A 16,151-nucleotide genomic window follows, 5' to 3' on the forward strand; every position below is an offset into this window, starting at 1 on the left:
TAATTGAAGAGGGAACTTGGGGAAGGCCAGAAGAGACAGACCGGATTTCTCCAAGTGTTTTCATTCTGAATATGAGAAATTATGTTGCAACCATATATTTAGCCAGACGATTATAAATATTGATTTTTTTCCTTTTACTCTCAATATTTCCTCTGAAAATCTTAAAAATATGAATCTTAACAATGCCAATTGTTAATCATTAAAAACATTCTTTCCAAACTCTCATAAGAAATTTTAAAGCCAATTTAAGGAAGCTCTTTGCTCTGTTGAAATAAACTGAATCAATTTTTTAGATGGTGTCTTCGTCAACATTATTGAAAGAACTGAACAATAAAGATTCATAAACCTTTATAATGTAGATTCTGAATCAGTCAATAACATGGTCTGATTGCTCAGTTCTCTACAAATTCTGCCTGACTGTATTATACTGTTACAAATAAGCAATTTAGGGATTGATCATTAATTTTCTTACCGGGCAGTTACATTAGGGGGCATGAAATCAATACACTACATGAAATTATTCTTGGCTTTTCAAATGTGTCAAAGCAGACTCTATAATTAGGAACTGTGTGTTATGAATACCTGTGTACGCACTTGCTAAAACAATTTTAAAAAACAGATGAATTGTTGTTTCTGGAAATTCCTGAGGACAAATAGGTCAAGTCCATAAATGATATCACCATTATATATTGCTTTTCTTGATATATAGTAACCTATTGTATTGTCATAAAATCTTCTTAATGTTTACTTCTGTGTGTGTGTGTGTGTGTGTGTGTGTGTGTGTTTGTGAAGCCCTGGGTAGCCCAAATGTTATAGACATTATCGAAAACACTGAAAAAGATGTCATGTTATATAACAATGTGTCAAACCTTATTTTGATATATATTTACTTGGTCACTTGGTAGACCTGCCTTACTATATTGTTTAAATAAAAGATTTTAGGGAAAATAACTATTTTACATCCCACTCCTAACCCTGTAGAGAATAGTCACATTAATCACTTGAATGCACTTCAATCTGCACTTATTTTTAAAAGAAATAATTAAAATAATCATATATCTATACTTATTCTATAGGCATTTTTTCTAAAATTAGAAAAATATAGCATTTAATGCTATAAAATATAGCATTAAATTTAGTGGTATTCCAGGGCTCTATGAAAAAGCTGCATACAATTTTGGAAATACAAAAATATCATCTTGAATTTCCTGTTGATGTACAGAAATATCATTATCAACTAACATTTTCCATTATAGAGTAGGATTATTTTTCTAATTTGTCATGAGAGTATAGTGAGAGAGCCACTGATATACTGACATCCCAAGTAAGGGCCATTTTGTGATTAAGTAGCCAAACATTTATAACCTTACATCTGTCTTGTGAAGATAGCTTGATATTTCAAATACCAAAAGTGCAGTAAAAGAAAGGTGGGCTTATTAGTGTTTGTTATTCACATAGGTGTCTACAAATCTAGATTAATTTGGTCAGGAGATTGGAATGGAGGAGGAAATAATGGCATTAACTCTTTCCAAGAATTACAAATAAAAATAACCCATTAGGTGATTTACAATTACTAGTTACGCTTGCTTAATTTAAATTTTTGTATCGTTTTAATATACATCATTGGTAATATCAATTAAATTTTATTTGTTTGAAAATAGATTATATCAATACTTCAAGGTTATTAATGCTGAATAAAAGAGGTTAACTCTACAGAAAACTTATTTACCTTACAATATTGAGATTGAGCCATGAGATTTCTAAATATTCAAATGTACAGAAGGAGAGCTAGTATTTTAAAAGAATTTATTTCTAAAAGAACAATTAAAGGGAGACTCCTCTGTTTTTTCTATTTTCTGATCTGATCTTTGCAATAATGTTTAATTAAGATTGTAATACCATAAAAATATTTCAATAATACTCTCTTTGAAATACTGTTCACAAGCCCCCTGGTCTGTGGTTTATTTGTTTTTATCTTTAGAAAGAAATGGTATAACCCCATAAAATCACAAAACAATGAAACTTATATTAAAGAAAATTTATTTGAATTAAACAAAGGGAAAAGTCCTCCCCCTTCCATTGTTGTTTAGAGAATCACAGTTGCCATTAACTGTGCATTGAGTGGCAAACTTGGGTTGAGATGCTGTTTACTTATCAATGTTTACATTTATAAATGTAGTACTTAAATCATAGATATGAATATTGCACTTTTCAGTAATAAAGCTTGTCTATCTTTATAACAGTAGTTTTTTTTTTTTTTCGAGAATTTAAGATCTTTAGAAAAGTTACTCTCTGGAAAATCATATTTTATTTAAACTCAGCATTAAAAGACCTACTGTTTGAAAATATGTGACATGACTTTTAATTTATATAATGCATTATGTTTATCTCGTTATTTCTAATTTCAAACTAATTCAGTAATGCATATACTAAACCAGTATCTTGAAAATCTTAAAGGGAAACAGTGAACCAATTTAACTTAAAATGAATACTGGAATGGATACCATTTTCTTCATATACTGCAGACTAACAAGAGTTGAGTGTTCCATGCGGGTCAGTCACTGTGCTAACTACTTTAGAGGATTACCTCTGTAAATCCTCACGACAATCCTATTAAGTAGGGACAATTTTTGCTCCTTTTAATTTGTGAATAAACTAAAGTTCAAAAAGCCTTGCCCAAGATTACCAAGATAATTTTTGTTACAGCTTACATTTGAACCTGAAGCCGTTTGACTCCAATCCCTCACCTCAGTCAATAAGCTGTACTCCTTGCTCCAAATGGTGACAAAGAGAATGTCAGTCATCAAAACGAATTCATTCCGAATGAGTGAAAGAGGCATTGAGGTCATTCTGTTCCATGTTTACCCATATCTGTGAGTATGTTTAAAAGATAGAGACTGGCATCAAGTTTGGCACATTTTAGGCCATCCTAGGAGCTCATCATTCATTGCCCTTCTTATTGAAAATATCCCTGCTCACTCTGTGACAAAACCAACCACAAATTTAACCCATTTTTATGGCTTTGAACTTAGCCCTGGACAGACTTTGTACTGCACCTGTGGCCTTGACACAACTCTGAGCCGACATCCCTAGGGAGGAGTGAGGGAGGAGAGGTGTACTATGACTGACTAGGCAAATCTGTTGACTGTGCCCTTGTAGTTCCCGTCTGCTTCACTACACAGCAAATGTAGTTTTCTACGCACTCTGGAAGATGGTTCCCGTGTGGATCCCCATCTGCTCTCTAGCTAAAGTGTTAGATTTTGCATCTGTTCAATCAGGAAGAATCAAGCAGCCTACCTATACTGACCTCTAAAAGCTCTGAAATGTGACCTCAGAATGCCATAGGTTCCATCACATGATATTTTTATAATAATATAGTACTATTTTCCATGTGCAAGTCATTTTATGCTTTGATAACACTCCAGGTGAAAGAATCAGTGACTGAAAAAGAAAAAGGATCCAAAAAACTTTCTGGGAAAGTACTGAGCTAGTGAAATATCTGTAGGATAATTTGTGAGTAAAATTTGTGGGAGAATCTGTGAGTAAAATGAAAAACTATATGGTACATTTTGGTTTTGTGGAATTCCAAGTGAAAGTTGTATTCCAAATTTCATATATATATGGCTACTATATATATATATAAATTTCATATATATTGCTACTATATATATAGTGCATATATACATATATATAGTGTATATATATATATATATATATATATATATATATATATATATATAGCTACTGTTAATCTAATTCTTGTCCTCAGGGGTTTTTTTTTTTTCCTTCTGTATCATATTGACTAAGCCAGTGAGGTTTGGCCCAGATTTCAACACTCACCTAATGTATTTCTGAAGTTCTAATTGATAAAAATGTCCTAACTACTAAATCATTTGGAAAGTAATTGCACTTCTCAATTTGCAAATACTTAGATCAATACCTTCATTAACTTGCTGGACCTCAAAAATGTTTTTAGAAATTCTTTTCCTTCTCATTTTCAGGTATTTTCCCCAGTGTACTCCCTTTTCACTTCTTTCCTCCTTTTTCAAAATGTATTTTTCTCGTTTCTCTTGTAAACCACAGCCCAATTTTCTCTTCCTCTCCTATTAATTCCCCTCCTCTTTGAGACTGGAGAAGAGAAGGCAAGCAATGGACTGTGGCTTATAAACTCCAGCTATTTTTTAAATTCCTCTATTGACTGTTTTTCCCCTCTTTCTAGCTTCTCTCCCTATTAATAAACACCAGTTTCATAAAATTTTTCCCCTATCTCATGCTTCTTTTAAAGTTTTCTCCTCCTGGGTAACATTTAAACCACTCAGCCTTTGGGACTCCTTATCCCTGCCTATTTGGACCATTTCTTCTTACTTTGCTGACACATATTCTTTCTAGGCCTCTTGATCTCACCTGGCCACCTAAATAAATATCTGGCACCTGCCCTAATATACCTGACACTGAGACATTGGTTTGTTTCCTACTATCTTTCCTCTGATCTAGCCCATATGGCACTGGTTCTTTTTTGCCCTTTAAGGATTTTATTTCTTTGCTTCTTTCAAAAAGCTTTCACTGCCTCTCCATTTATTAATTCACTTCTTGATCTGTAGTCCCCTCTTACTCCAGAACTTTAACAATTATTTTCTAGAGTTCAACTGCTAAGATCTTTACTTCTGTCACCTTAGCCTGATGGAATGCATTGAGCTTTTAGGTGTGAGCTGAACAAAAAGAGTAGAAATCCTGTGGACAAAGCCTTTGGCACCAAAGAAGACCCTAGGGCTACTGAAATCCCCTGTGGGCTGGTAAGCTATCTACAAGGTTCTTTTACACAATATTGTCCTAACAGCTTCCTATAGGATGTGCCTTTCCTCTTTACCCAGCCCTGGAGAAAGACTCCAGACTTCTTACTGAGCACAGACTGAATTTTTCATTGTAAGGTGATAGAAGGGAAGAAGAAATACTACACTGAAAACACAAAGGGAGCAGGGTATTTAGTTATAATTACTCCTACTTACCAAACATACCAGTCTCTCCTTTGCTGAGCAAAATTAATTTCAAGGCTTGGTCAGGACAGCTGTAATCGCAAGAATGACTGCAAGAGGACTTAAAGGTGGGTGGGTGGGTTGGGGGGAGGGATCAAAAGCAGTTAAGTGTTCTAATTGTACCTGAAGGATGCAGGGATGTGACATGAGTTCACATATATGTGAAGGGGGGGTGCTGGGGTGGATCCCATTCCCTTGTCTTAGCAGTGTCAGGGAAGCATTTAATGTGCATCTCCCCTCCTGCAAACTCCAACATGTTTGATGGTTAAAAAAAACTACAGAAAAATCCAACAAACAAACAAAATCCCTGAAGTTTATTATGACACAAAGCAAGGAGACTGATTCTTGCACTATGATGAAATCAAGCCCTAGTTTATTCAAAAAGGAAGTTGCTGGGGCACTTAACGCTTGGCTGTTTTTTCTCACCTGAAAGTGGGGTCTTCCAAAGAATAACCTTCAGAATATTCTGGGGAACAGTCATGTTATTTGTGGTCTTAAATAAGTGTAAATACATATTAGACATCCCTGTCTTCTAGCAGGGGCAAGTAGAGAAGTCTACTAACCAGTGGGCAAGAAGTATGCGGGCTGTGTGATGTGTGTGTGTGTGTGTGTGTGTGTGTGTATGTGTTGCCTTAGAAATGGGTAATCTTCTCGAAAGCCATGTTGTCATAGGTTTTGTCCTTGGGATCATAGCCTGGAACATGGGCCAAGCTTTCTCGCCTGAGGCCGTTTCGTAAGACAGATTCAGCCCCTTGTTTCCAGGTAGTGCCATTCTCAAGGTTTTCCTGAGGAAAATGGAAAGACACATATCAGTGGGATGGTCTTAATGTATTCCAAATCAAACTGAGGGAATCTTGCTTAGGCTTCTCCCTTTGGAAAAAAATGATAGATAAATATGAAAATAAACGATAGATAAACATGAAATAAATAAATGATAGATAAATGTGAAATGATAGATTGATATGAAAATAAGTACAAATAACTGACCCAAGGCACTTCCTAACTGATAATTTTGATGCCTCAATCCATGTAGGTACTACTTCTAATGATAATAAAAACAGAAAGAACAATTTAGTGAGCATTCACAATACATCAATGTGTGGTGTGAAGTTTATATATCTAGTGCAACAGTCCTGTGAGGTAGTAGTATTACCTCCTGAGGAGAGACAAGCCTGTGTCTCAGAAGGGGGCCCCCCCCACTTCCTGTGAACAGCAAGGCCTCTGGTTACAACAGGGGTCCCTGTATGCAAACTTCCCAGGAGGCTGCTGTTATCCTTTGGCAAAGGAGCCCAGTAGTGACATACTAAGTGCCCCCTCCCACTCTCGACTCAGCCTTGAGAACAGAAGCTGCCTGCATCAACAGGATTTCTCATTTATTCCAGGAAACTCAGGCCTGGGAAGGTAAGTCTATAAAGCAGTAAATAACATGATTCTTTCCTTCTAGAACTTCCTCAAAATCCATTTATCCAAACAATACACTGCTTTGCTGGCTGTCATCTCAGCAAATAGATTGCCTTCCCACTCTAAGCCCTTGTCAAGGTGATGCTCTCCTCATGGCAAAACTATGAAACTCAGCTTTACTTCACATACATGTTATCATGGTGTTTGGGGGAAGGAAAGCAAATGACATCTTAGGAGTTGTGATGAGGGCGAAGAGTCTCTCTCCTAAAGTACTGAAAGAGTGAAATATCTGGGTCTGAAAGAAAAATAATAAGCCCTCACTAAAAAAGAAAAAGAAATGCCTGCCTGTAATCAGGCTGAGAGGACAGACACGGATAAGACCCGTTGCAATTCCGACAGGAAACAGTGCTTCTCCCAAGGTCTTGGAATTACCAGATGCCATAATAACTCATTGAGTGATTGCTGCTCTAACCAGTGCTGCCCCAGGTGGCTTTATCTTCATTCCCACTTCTCTTACTTAGACCCTTCTCAGAATCTTTCAGTGGGACCCCGAACCTTACCCTCTTGGTGAGGGTGGCACTCCCTGGTTCCCCTGGGGTAGCCCTATCCCCTTGCTGTATGTATCAAGTCACTAAGTCCAATTTGGTCTGACCACAGGCTGTTCCTGGTGGTCTTGGGCTGATATGACCTTAATCGTACTCAGACAGTGTCTCTAGACCTTAATAGCCCTGGAACAATGTCCCTGGCCCTGTGTGGCCTAAACACAATTCTCAGCGGGATAAGGGGAGAGCTGGGAGGTTATGTGTATCCTGTCACTTCTCTATTTAAGAAGTTCCACCAATAGATCTTACTTTATATTTACACCTCATGGCACACTGGAGATGTTCATGTGTAGATCACGGTGCATGGTTTCCCCCCAGTTCACAGATAAAAGCTGAAGTTCCAAGAGGTTAAATAACTCACCCAAGGAAAGTTAGGCATGGAACCAGATTAAACCCAGGGCTGACTCTAAAGCCCATGCTTTTCACCATTATACTAGATGTGCCCCCTCTTTTCTTCCTTTTCTATTATTAATTTTTAAAAATTTTCGTAGAATTTACCCTCACAGGGATTAAAGGGAAGTTTGGAACTTGATCAGTTGCAACGACAATTCAGCCCAAAGGCACATTTACCTATCAACATAATTTACATACTTAAAAACTAGTTAGCTGAGGTAACGGAAGTGGAAACCCAGATTCTTCCAGGTTCTCATATCCACTGCCTTCCCTCCTTGCACCCAGCCTTGCAGATGGTTGAAATGGGCAGAAAGGGAATCCTTTTGAGCCAATTCACATTGTTCAGAAGCTCAAACATCAGCTCACCTGCTCTGTTCCACTGTCATGCTGAACACCACACCAGCACAGTGTTTTGTATTTCTTGGACCAAAAGCAAAATAAATTGCAAACTGGTCTAATTAGCAGCGGTTGAATATCCTTGCCCTTTTGGTGACCTATTAACAAAAGGAAAAATGGATAAGGTGTTGCACGCTTCCAGGAGTTTCTTTGATGATTTAAGCATTGTCCACTTGAGAAGCAGGTCACTTCTTAGCAGAAGGGTGAAAAGAGGCCTGATTGGTTAAAATACAGAAATTGGTAACTGCTCAAAAGAGTGAGAGTTTGCTTTTAAACGTCCACAAACTGTCAGGTCAGGCAAACTCACGGCTATAAACAAATAGAAACAACATATTTATTTTTAAATACTTATTGTGGAAAGCCCTCCTAGTACCCTTTGTAAGCCAGCAGAGGAGATTGCAGGAATTATATAATTTCCTCCTTTAGGAAAGCTCTCAGTTTTCCACCAAATCAGATCTATTAGAGGTTATCAGAATCAATATTAGTGAAATTAAGAAGATTATTTTTACTGTTTTTTCTTCCTTTCACCCCAGAATCCTGAACAAGGAATACCTTCATGTTCCCTCCAGCTACTCTGGACTTCCCTGACATCTCCTTCCTTATCATTAAAACATACCTGTTCAGGGCTTCCCTGGTGGCGCAGTGGTTGAGAATCTGCCTGCTAATGCAGGAGACACAGGTTCGTGCCCTGGTCTGGGAAGATCCCACATGCCGCGGAGCAACTGGGCCCGTGAGCCACAACTACTGAGCCTGCGCGTCTGGAGCCTGTGCTCCACAACAGGAGAGGCCACGATAGTGAGAGGCCCGCGCACTGCGATGAAGAGTGGCCCCCCGCTTGCCACAACTAGAGAAAGCCCTCGCACAGAAACGAAGACCCAACACAGCCATAAATAAATAAATAAATTTATAAGTGATGTTTTAAAAAAAAGCAGAAAAAAATAGTAATTATAAAAAAAAAATACCTGTTCAATGTCCTATTCCTTCAATCCTGTTGTGGAACCAGAGTCTCTGGCCAGCAGAGCCTAAAATATTTACTGTCTAGCCTTTAACATAAAAAGTTTACTAACCTCTGTGTTGGATCTTTGATCTTGTCAGATAAATGTTATAGATTACATTCTAAATTGTCAGGAATCATATATATGTGTACGGTAAACATATGGCCAGAGGGTCTTTGTTGCAATTACTCAACTCTACATTTGTAGAGTGAAATCAGCCAGAGACAATAGTATATGAATGGGCATGACTGTGTTTCTCTAAAACTTTATTTATAAAAAGAAGTAATGGACCAGATGTGTTCTTAGTTTACTGACCCCCGACCTAAGAGATAAACTTAATGAATTGATAACTAAAGGTTTTATATCTGAGACACCTGTAGCTATATGATACATGAAGAAATAAATTGGGAAGGTTCACATGAGTACAAACTGCTGTGCAGTGGAAATCAGAATAGAATAAACCCACACAGTGTCCTCAGAGTGGGAGGTAATGGCCACTTGATAAACTGATGAAGATATTTGTTCTTGATTTAGGAAATGGTATTTTCATTTCACAAGGTTAACGAGATAAAGGAAAACAACTCTTAACTGCCCAGTAGAATTTTACCAGTAATAACGAAAACTTTAAAATATATCTTGGGCCAAGATCACCTTTTAATAGCTGATGCAGAGAATCATTAATGATATAAACCATCTGGAGGTACTAATCAAAATAGACATAATTCTATTTTATGAGTAACATAAATAGCATATATTTGAAGTGCTAGATCATCTAGAAGACGCAGAATTGAAATTATCACCTATTAAGACCAAGCAAGACAAATAGCAAGAACAAGACAATATATGACACACGATGAGCAGGCCCACAAAAGTCTTCTGGCTTCCCCAATGACCCTGTCCTGCAAACAGTTAACATTTTAAGACATTTTTAAAGATTCACTGGGTGTTATAGAAGGTTTATTAAAGCCCCTTTGTGACCAGACCTGAAGGTGTTCAGTTAGCACTAGGGCCTCATTTGGAAGATAGGTACCAGGAGGCAACGATCAAAACTATTTTCTAAGATTCGGTCAAGTGTCACAATTACCCTCTGATAAAGTGCTTCCTTTTGGTGTTAAGGACATTTCCCTAAGATTTGGGATATTTGTAGAAAAATAAAACACAAGGGTTGATACAAGGACTGTTGTTTGTGCTCAAGATGGCAAAGGAGTTTCCATCTAAATACAACATAATGGCTGCTGCATCAACACAAGAACATGTCAATTCCAACAAGCATCTGGAAAATACCTAGAATTTATGATGCCCATAATACCTGCTTTGGAATCAGGCAGCTAAAACTTCAGCTGTCTTCTAAAGGTGACTGACCACTCAACTGATAAGTCTAGGTGTGTCCTACCAGGATCAGGGAAGCCTCCATGGTTGTTAGGGCACCGAGGCAAAAATCTAAGCACCATAAATAGACCACCTTTCATTTGAGTCCATTTTCCATAAAGAAAAATATTTGAGGAGTTGTTACTACATGAACGGCTGGGGTTACAAAATTTATGGTCTATTCCTTAGCATAGCTAAGATTAGCTTAAATTTAAATGAAGAGCTGTTGGTCTCTTGCCCAGAGTAATAAGGCATTGGAGCTTGCACATAGTGTTTCTAGTCACCAGGAATATTGCCATTCAGATTTTGTGTTAAGTAGGAATCTTGACTTCCCGTATAGCCTGTAACTATATAATGGTAGTGGAAAACTAGAATATCTTAATATTTGATTCAGCTAAACTGCATATTCCAAGGAGGCAGAGTAGATTACAGTGGGCCTATTCCATGCCATCCTCCCCCACCAATCCTTCATGAGCTTTGGCATAAAAAGGACATTGAACCATCAGAGGAACTATGGCTCAAGGTACAGGAAAGTCAGCACTGGTACCAGAAATGGCGTAGAGTGAAGCTGCTCCCTGCAGAGCTCCTGGGCCTAGCAGAGTGGCCTCCGAAGGACACCATATGCAAAAGCCACAGTAAGACTCTCTTCTGCTTATCTAGTAGGTTAGTAAAGACTAACCCATGAGATAGTAAGGCGTTTATGAGGAAAAAACTGAGATGAAGGGGAAAAGAACCACTCTTAATATTTAATCTTCTTACTGATATATTACAAAGGATTTTTCCTACTCAGGCCCCTGAGGGCCATGTGTCTAAACATCTTTTTTTAATAACATATGGGGAATATTTAAGAATACACTATACATATTAGTAATCACATGTACAATAATCAGGGGGATGCTTTTACATGTCAGTTTGGAGAAAGTAGATAATATCTCTTTGGGAAAAAGGACTTTTTGTGGTGGACCCAAATTCAGACCCATAAGACAGCTGCCTAGTCCAGAAGTGTGTGAGACCAGCCCACGTCTTCCTTGGTCCCCAGAAGAGGAAGGCATGTAACCGACCTGTCGCAAAGCTGATGATTACTCCAGCAGCCACGCACCCCAGGCAGCCTACTGCACTGTAGTATAGGTAGGAGAGCGCATACCAGGTCTCAGCGATGGCAGGTCTGCAGAGAACAATGGCACATCAGCAGTTCTGGGAGTGTGAAGTCATGATGCACAGTGACTTACAGGACAGCTGAGGGTTCATTTTAGGGACTGGCATCTCTCAAAACTCCTAAAGCTTAACTTTTTGTCACTTGATTATTTTTTTTTAAAAAACCGACTGTAGACTAGTTGTACTTTATATTCCACTCAACCCAATCCATCTGTGAATTACAAGTCTTGCTACTGAACCACAATTGCAATGAGGACCGTGCCTTCCATTTCTTTTGCATTATTTATTCTTCAGACATTTACAAGGCCCAGATTTAGTGCCAGAAACTGGAGATTAAAGATGAGTAAGCCATGAAGTCTACATGTAGGAGTTGACAATCATAAAGTAGACTAGAACACCGTGGTGGAAGAGGAACAAAGGATTTGGAGAATATTCAGAAAGAGTGTCAAACCCAGGCTGATATGTGAGATGATGCCTCAGCTTATTTTTTAAAAATGGTTAGTTTTAATCAATCAAAGAAGGCAGTTAGGACTAGGATTTAGCATTCCAAGAAAAGAGGATAGAATAAGCACAGGCAGTAAAGAAGAAACAACATAGTGGACCTGAGAACTCAGACCTCCAATTAGCCCTCTTGCCAAGTTCACTCTTGGGCATCAGGATGCAGAGGGATGGATATTTACAGAAAGCTGGAGCCCCCAGCCACTCTGCAATGCTGGGTACCACCCAGAGAGAGTCTCATAGGGGAGCAAGGCGGTCTCCTCAGACTTAGCACAGAAGAATGCACTTTTCTCTAACCTGGTGACCCTCTCTCTGGGACTTGATGCTATCATGAAGGTCAGCATACCTGCTGGACAGCAGTGGAGGCACTGATTCCGTCACATTTGATGAGACACACTGGTCAGTTGATAAAGGCAAAGGCCATGTCTTGGAGGTTGGTGCAGGGTAAATTAAGGCCCCAATGGCCACCCAAAATGACAAGATGATCCCAGTCAGAAGGCCTCCTAGGGCACCCTTGATGAAGAAAAAAAAAAAAAAAAAGTAATGAGAGATTTGACAAAGCCATTGAAAGAATAATGAGATGAGGAGTCTTGTATCTCAGGGATTCTGGTTTTCTACCCCAGATCTTGGCCACATGTGCTAGAAACAGCCCACTTACACTGCCTGCCTTCAACCCCGCACAATGTAGCTTTACTTAGGAATAAATGGTTCCTTCAATGAAGACATTGGAGGGTTTTACTGTGGTCATTATATGTAAAATTTCTAGCAGGAATTTTTTTTCTCCTTTTTGGCTTCTTACTCATCACTTAAACATCTGCTGAACCTCAGTTTCCAGTAGAAGAGTTTCAGAAATTCAGGAAAACCTCAGATAATGGAGATGCTGGGGTCATTTTTCACTGACAGCCATTATAAGCTACTATATAGAAACTTTTACCCTCATAGCTCTTCCCAAGTAATTCTGCTCAAGTCCTCTGACTCCCAAGTTTGGACTTTTTAGCTTGAGTCTCACTACTAGCAAGTATATTTACTCTTCCTGTCATTTGAGGGTCATACTTCTTGATAAAAAGTTAAAAGTCAATGAGTCATTTCTCCTGTAAAGGAAACAGAACAATCGAGCAGGGATCAGGACCACTGGAAACTAAAATTGGATGTTGCTGGTCTCTGCCAGAGAGCTGAGCATTCTCTGTGACAGAAAACAACTTGTTGGTTTCTCTATTTATTCAGAAAAAAAGACTCCTCAATTACAGCACCAGAATGTTCTGTTCGTTATAGTTTGGGGAAAACTAAAGCAATGTGTATGATTTGAATACCTGGGCCCTTGGTCTAGACCAGCAGTCTGCAAACTTCTTAACAGCCAGCTAAGGAGTATTTTAGGTTTTGTGGGCCATTCAGTGTCTGTCACAACTACCCAATTCTGCCATCACAGCACAGAAATGACCATAGACAGTATATATACATAGGAGAGTGGCTGTGTTCCAGTAACTCTACTTGTGGTCACTGAAAGGTGAATTTCACGTAATATATATGTGTCATGAAGTATTCTTCTTCTTTTGATTTTTGACAACCATTTAAAAATGTCTAAACCATTTTTAGCTTGCAGGTCATCCAAAAACTGGAGATCAGCTAGATTTAGCTTGAGGGATATAGTATGCTGGCCCCTGGCCTACCAGTAAAGGGTGAATGGACTTCAGTAGGAGAGTCAGCCCTCACTGATTTATAGGAGCTGCCTGGAGAGCCGTGCTGAGAAGGATTCTGAGGTTGCATCCACATTCTGTGGAAAGAGAGCCATGATTGATTAGTAGGATCAGCCATGGCTAAAGACAAGGGGAGAGGTGACCCCAATTGGTACTATTTACTTTCCTCTATCTAGAACAAGGTGGTTTCCTGGATTAAAAAGCAGGACCGTAACTCGCTAACATAGATAAGTTAATGTTTAGAATGCACTAAGCTGTTATGTTGCTAGTTATTAGGTTTTTTTTGTAGCTAGGAAATTACCTTCCCTCATATTATCTCTGCAAGAATAAAACTATCCCTGTCAACCTCAATCTCAGAAAAGTTGATTAAAACAAAGTGTCTCCTAATAAGACTGCAAGGAAGCATTGCAAATTCCCAAATGTTTCACATCTATCCACTCTCTTTACCTATCTACACAAGATTTATCTAGAATAGAGGTCAATAAGGGTCAGGTAGCCACAGAGACCTAATGAGGTAAACCGTGTGGCTCGGGCTTTATCAAGACTCCTACAGTATATTTAAAAATATGAAAAACTAACTAACTAAATAAATATATGCATACAGTCAGGTTTCCTAGAGTCTAAAGACTTTCTAAAAATATTTGCATGTAAGTGGATGAATGGCAATAAATGACAAATGGCAATTTTGCTAGATTGAAAAAATTATATTTTAAATATTTAAAAATATTGCTATAGTACTATTTTTCCAAACACGTGTTCCTTTTGATTTATGTTTACTACACAGTCATCCAACCAACGTTTACTTAAAGGCAAACCACTAGCTTGTCAGCCAACAACACCAAGAAGATTCAGCTGTCAGAATATACCAGGTTGGTCTCCCCTCCCCTTCTTAAATTAGTTAATTAATTAAATTACTTATAATTTTGGGTAACTAAATATAGAAAAGAAAATTTACATTTTTAAAGTTTTCAGAATCATGTTTTAACTAAACTATGTCTGATCTCAATTTCTATTTTAAATTTCATTTTGTGGGCTTTTAATTTAGAGAAGACAATTTAAACCCTAAAGAATCAGGTTTGATGCGATGACATATGGTATTTCATGACCACTACTTTCTTGGCTTTCTGCTCCTAATACAGCTTCACTGAAGTCAGAGATTGGAAGGCTGGGGTTCTATTTAGTTCTGCTGTAGAAAGAAGCCCCCATTTTTTTCTGGCAAAGACAAATAGCCTTTCCAAGGAGGACTGAGAGGAGGGAGAAAATGTCTGGGGCCCAGTCTCAGCTGGGAAGTGTGAAGAGGGGTGTGGGAGACTTACCTTCCAGTTCACAAAAGGGAACAGGATTCCCAGAGAGAACAAGCCCAGCATCGGTCCCCCACACATGCCGTGGATGCTGAGGGCAGCCTGTGGATCAAAGTAGATCAGATCAACACTACACTCCCCTGAATCTGTGGCCCACCTAGGACCACCCCCTTTCTTGGACCTGAGATGAAATACAGTCCTAGTCCTGACTGTGCCACTCATTAATCATGTGCTTTCTGGAAATCATTTCTCCATTCTGGGCTCATTAATAAGCACTGTGTATGTAAAACACCAAAAACGCCTACAAACATACATGTGTGAGGGTGTGTGTGTGTAAACACACACAGGCAATTTGGATTTGGTAGAATAAGTTTTCCCTCAAGCTGGAACTTATTGATTTGCTTATATTTTCTATCTTATCAAAAGCTTTTTTATTTTTTAATTATTTATTTATTTATGGCTGTGTTGGGTCTTCGTTTCTGTGCGAGGGCTTTCTCTAGTTGCGGCAAGCGGGGGCCACTCTTCAAGGCAGTGCGCAGGCCTCTCATTACCGCGGCCTCTCTTGTTGCGGAGCACAGGCTCCAGATGCGCAGGCTCAGTGATTGTGGCTCACGGGCCTAGTTGCTCCGCGGCATGTGGGATCCTCCTGGACCCGGGCTCGAACCCGTGTCCCCTGCATTGGCAGGCAGATTCTCAACCACTGCGCCACCAGGGAAGCCCCCAAAAGCTTTTTAAATAATGTACTTAATAAATGCATCTATAACTTATGTTGAATATCTCAGGTAATTGATCCAGCTGTTCTAATTTAGTTTGAATAATTCTATAACTTTAATAATAATAATTGTCTGTTACCCCACTCCTGCTATCCCACCAGAATACCTCAAGGAGGTTGAAGCATTAAGTTGGGACATGATGGGGAGGACATTGGACATTCCATATCTTATATCCCATTTTTATGGCTCTATCTCCTTTGGATATAGAGAGAGTTTGGCAAATGCATTTCCATATCTCTTAACCTCTAAGTTATTGAACTCGGCGAACTGATTAGGGGCTTTAATTAAGCTAGTTTTCTATCAACCTATAGCCTTGGGCCATGGCCTTGCAGAAGTCTTGAACATACACAGGCACTGACATGCCTGCAAGGGAGCATGTACACACATATGTGCACACACACACGCACACGCACACACACACGCGCACACACGCGCACACACACACGCACACGCGTGCGCACACACACGCACACGCACACACACACGCGCGCGCGCACACACACGCGCACACACGCGCGCACACACACACACACACACAGCTA

At 39.0% G+C, this 16,151-nt stretch overlaps 1 protein-coding gene across 2 annotated transcripts in view; it reads right to left on the reverse strand.

Annotated features, from left to right (window-relative positions):
• Positions 1-5,319: 5,319 nt before the first annotated feature.
• SLC5A12 (solute carrier family 5 member 12) overlaps positions 5,320-16,151 on the reverse strand; it is a 54,729-nt gene continuing 43,897 nt past the window's right edge. For both annotated transcript variants that reach the window (XM_059929610.1, XM_059929609.1), the window contains 5 exons: positions 14,852-14,938; positions 12,188-12,354; positions 11,250-11,353; positions 7,796-7,923; positions 5,320-5,818 (listed from right to left, as the gene is read on the reverse strand). In XM_059929610.1, coding sequence (XP_059785593.1) covers positions 5,666-5,818; positions 7,796-7,923; positions 11,250-11,353; positions 12,188-12,354; positions 14,852-14,938 — 639 coding nt within the window. In that variant the 3' untranslated portion in view covers positions 5,320-5,665. The remainder of the gene's footprint in view (positions 5,819-7,795; positions 7,924-11,249; positions 11,354-12,187; positions 12,355-14,851; positions 14,939-16,151) is intronic.

The sequence above is a fragment of the Balaenoptera ricei genome, chromosome 8 (genome assembly GCF_028023285.1).
Source record: "Balaenoptera ricei isolate mBalRic1 chromosome 8, mBalRic1.hap2, whole genome shotgun sequence".
Classification (NCBI taxonomy): domain Eukaryota; kingdom Metazoa; phylum Chordata; class Mammalia; order Artiodactyla; family Balaenopteridae; genus Balaenoptera; species Balaenoptera ricei.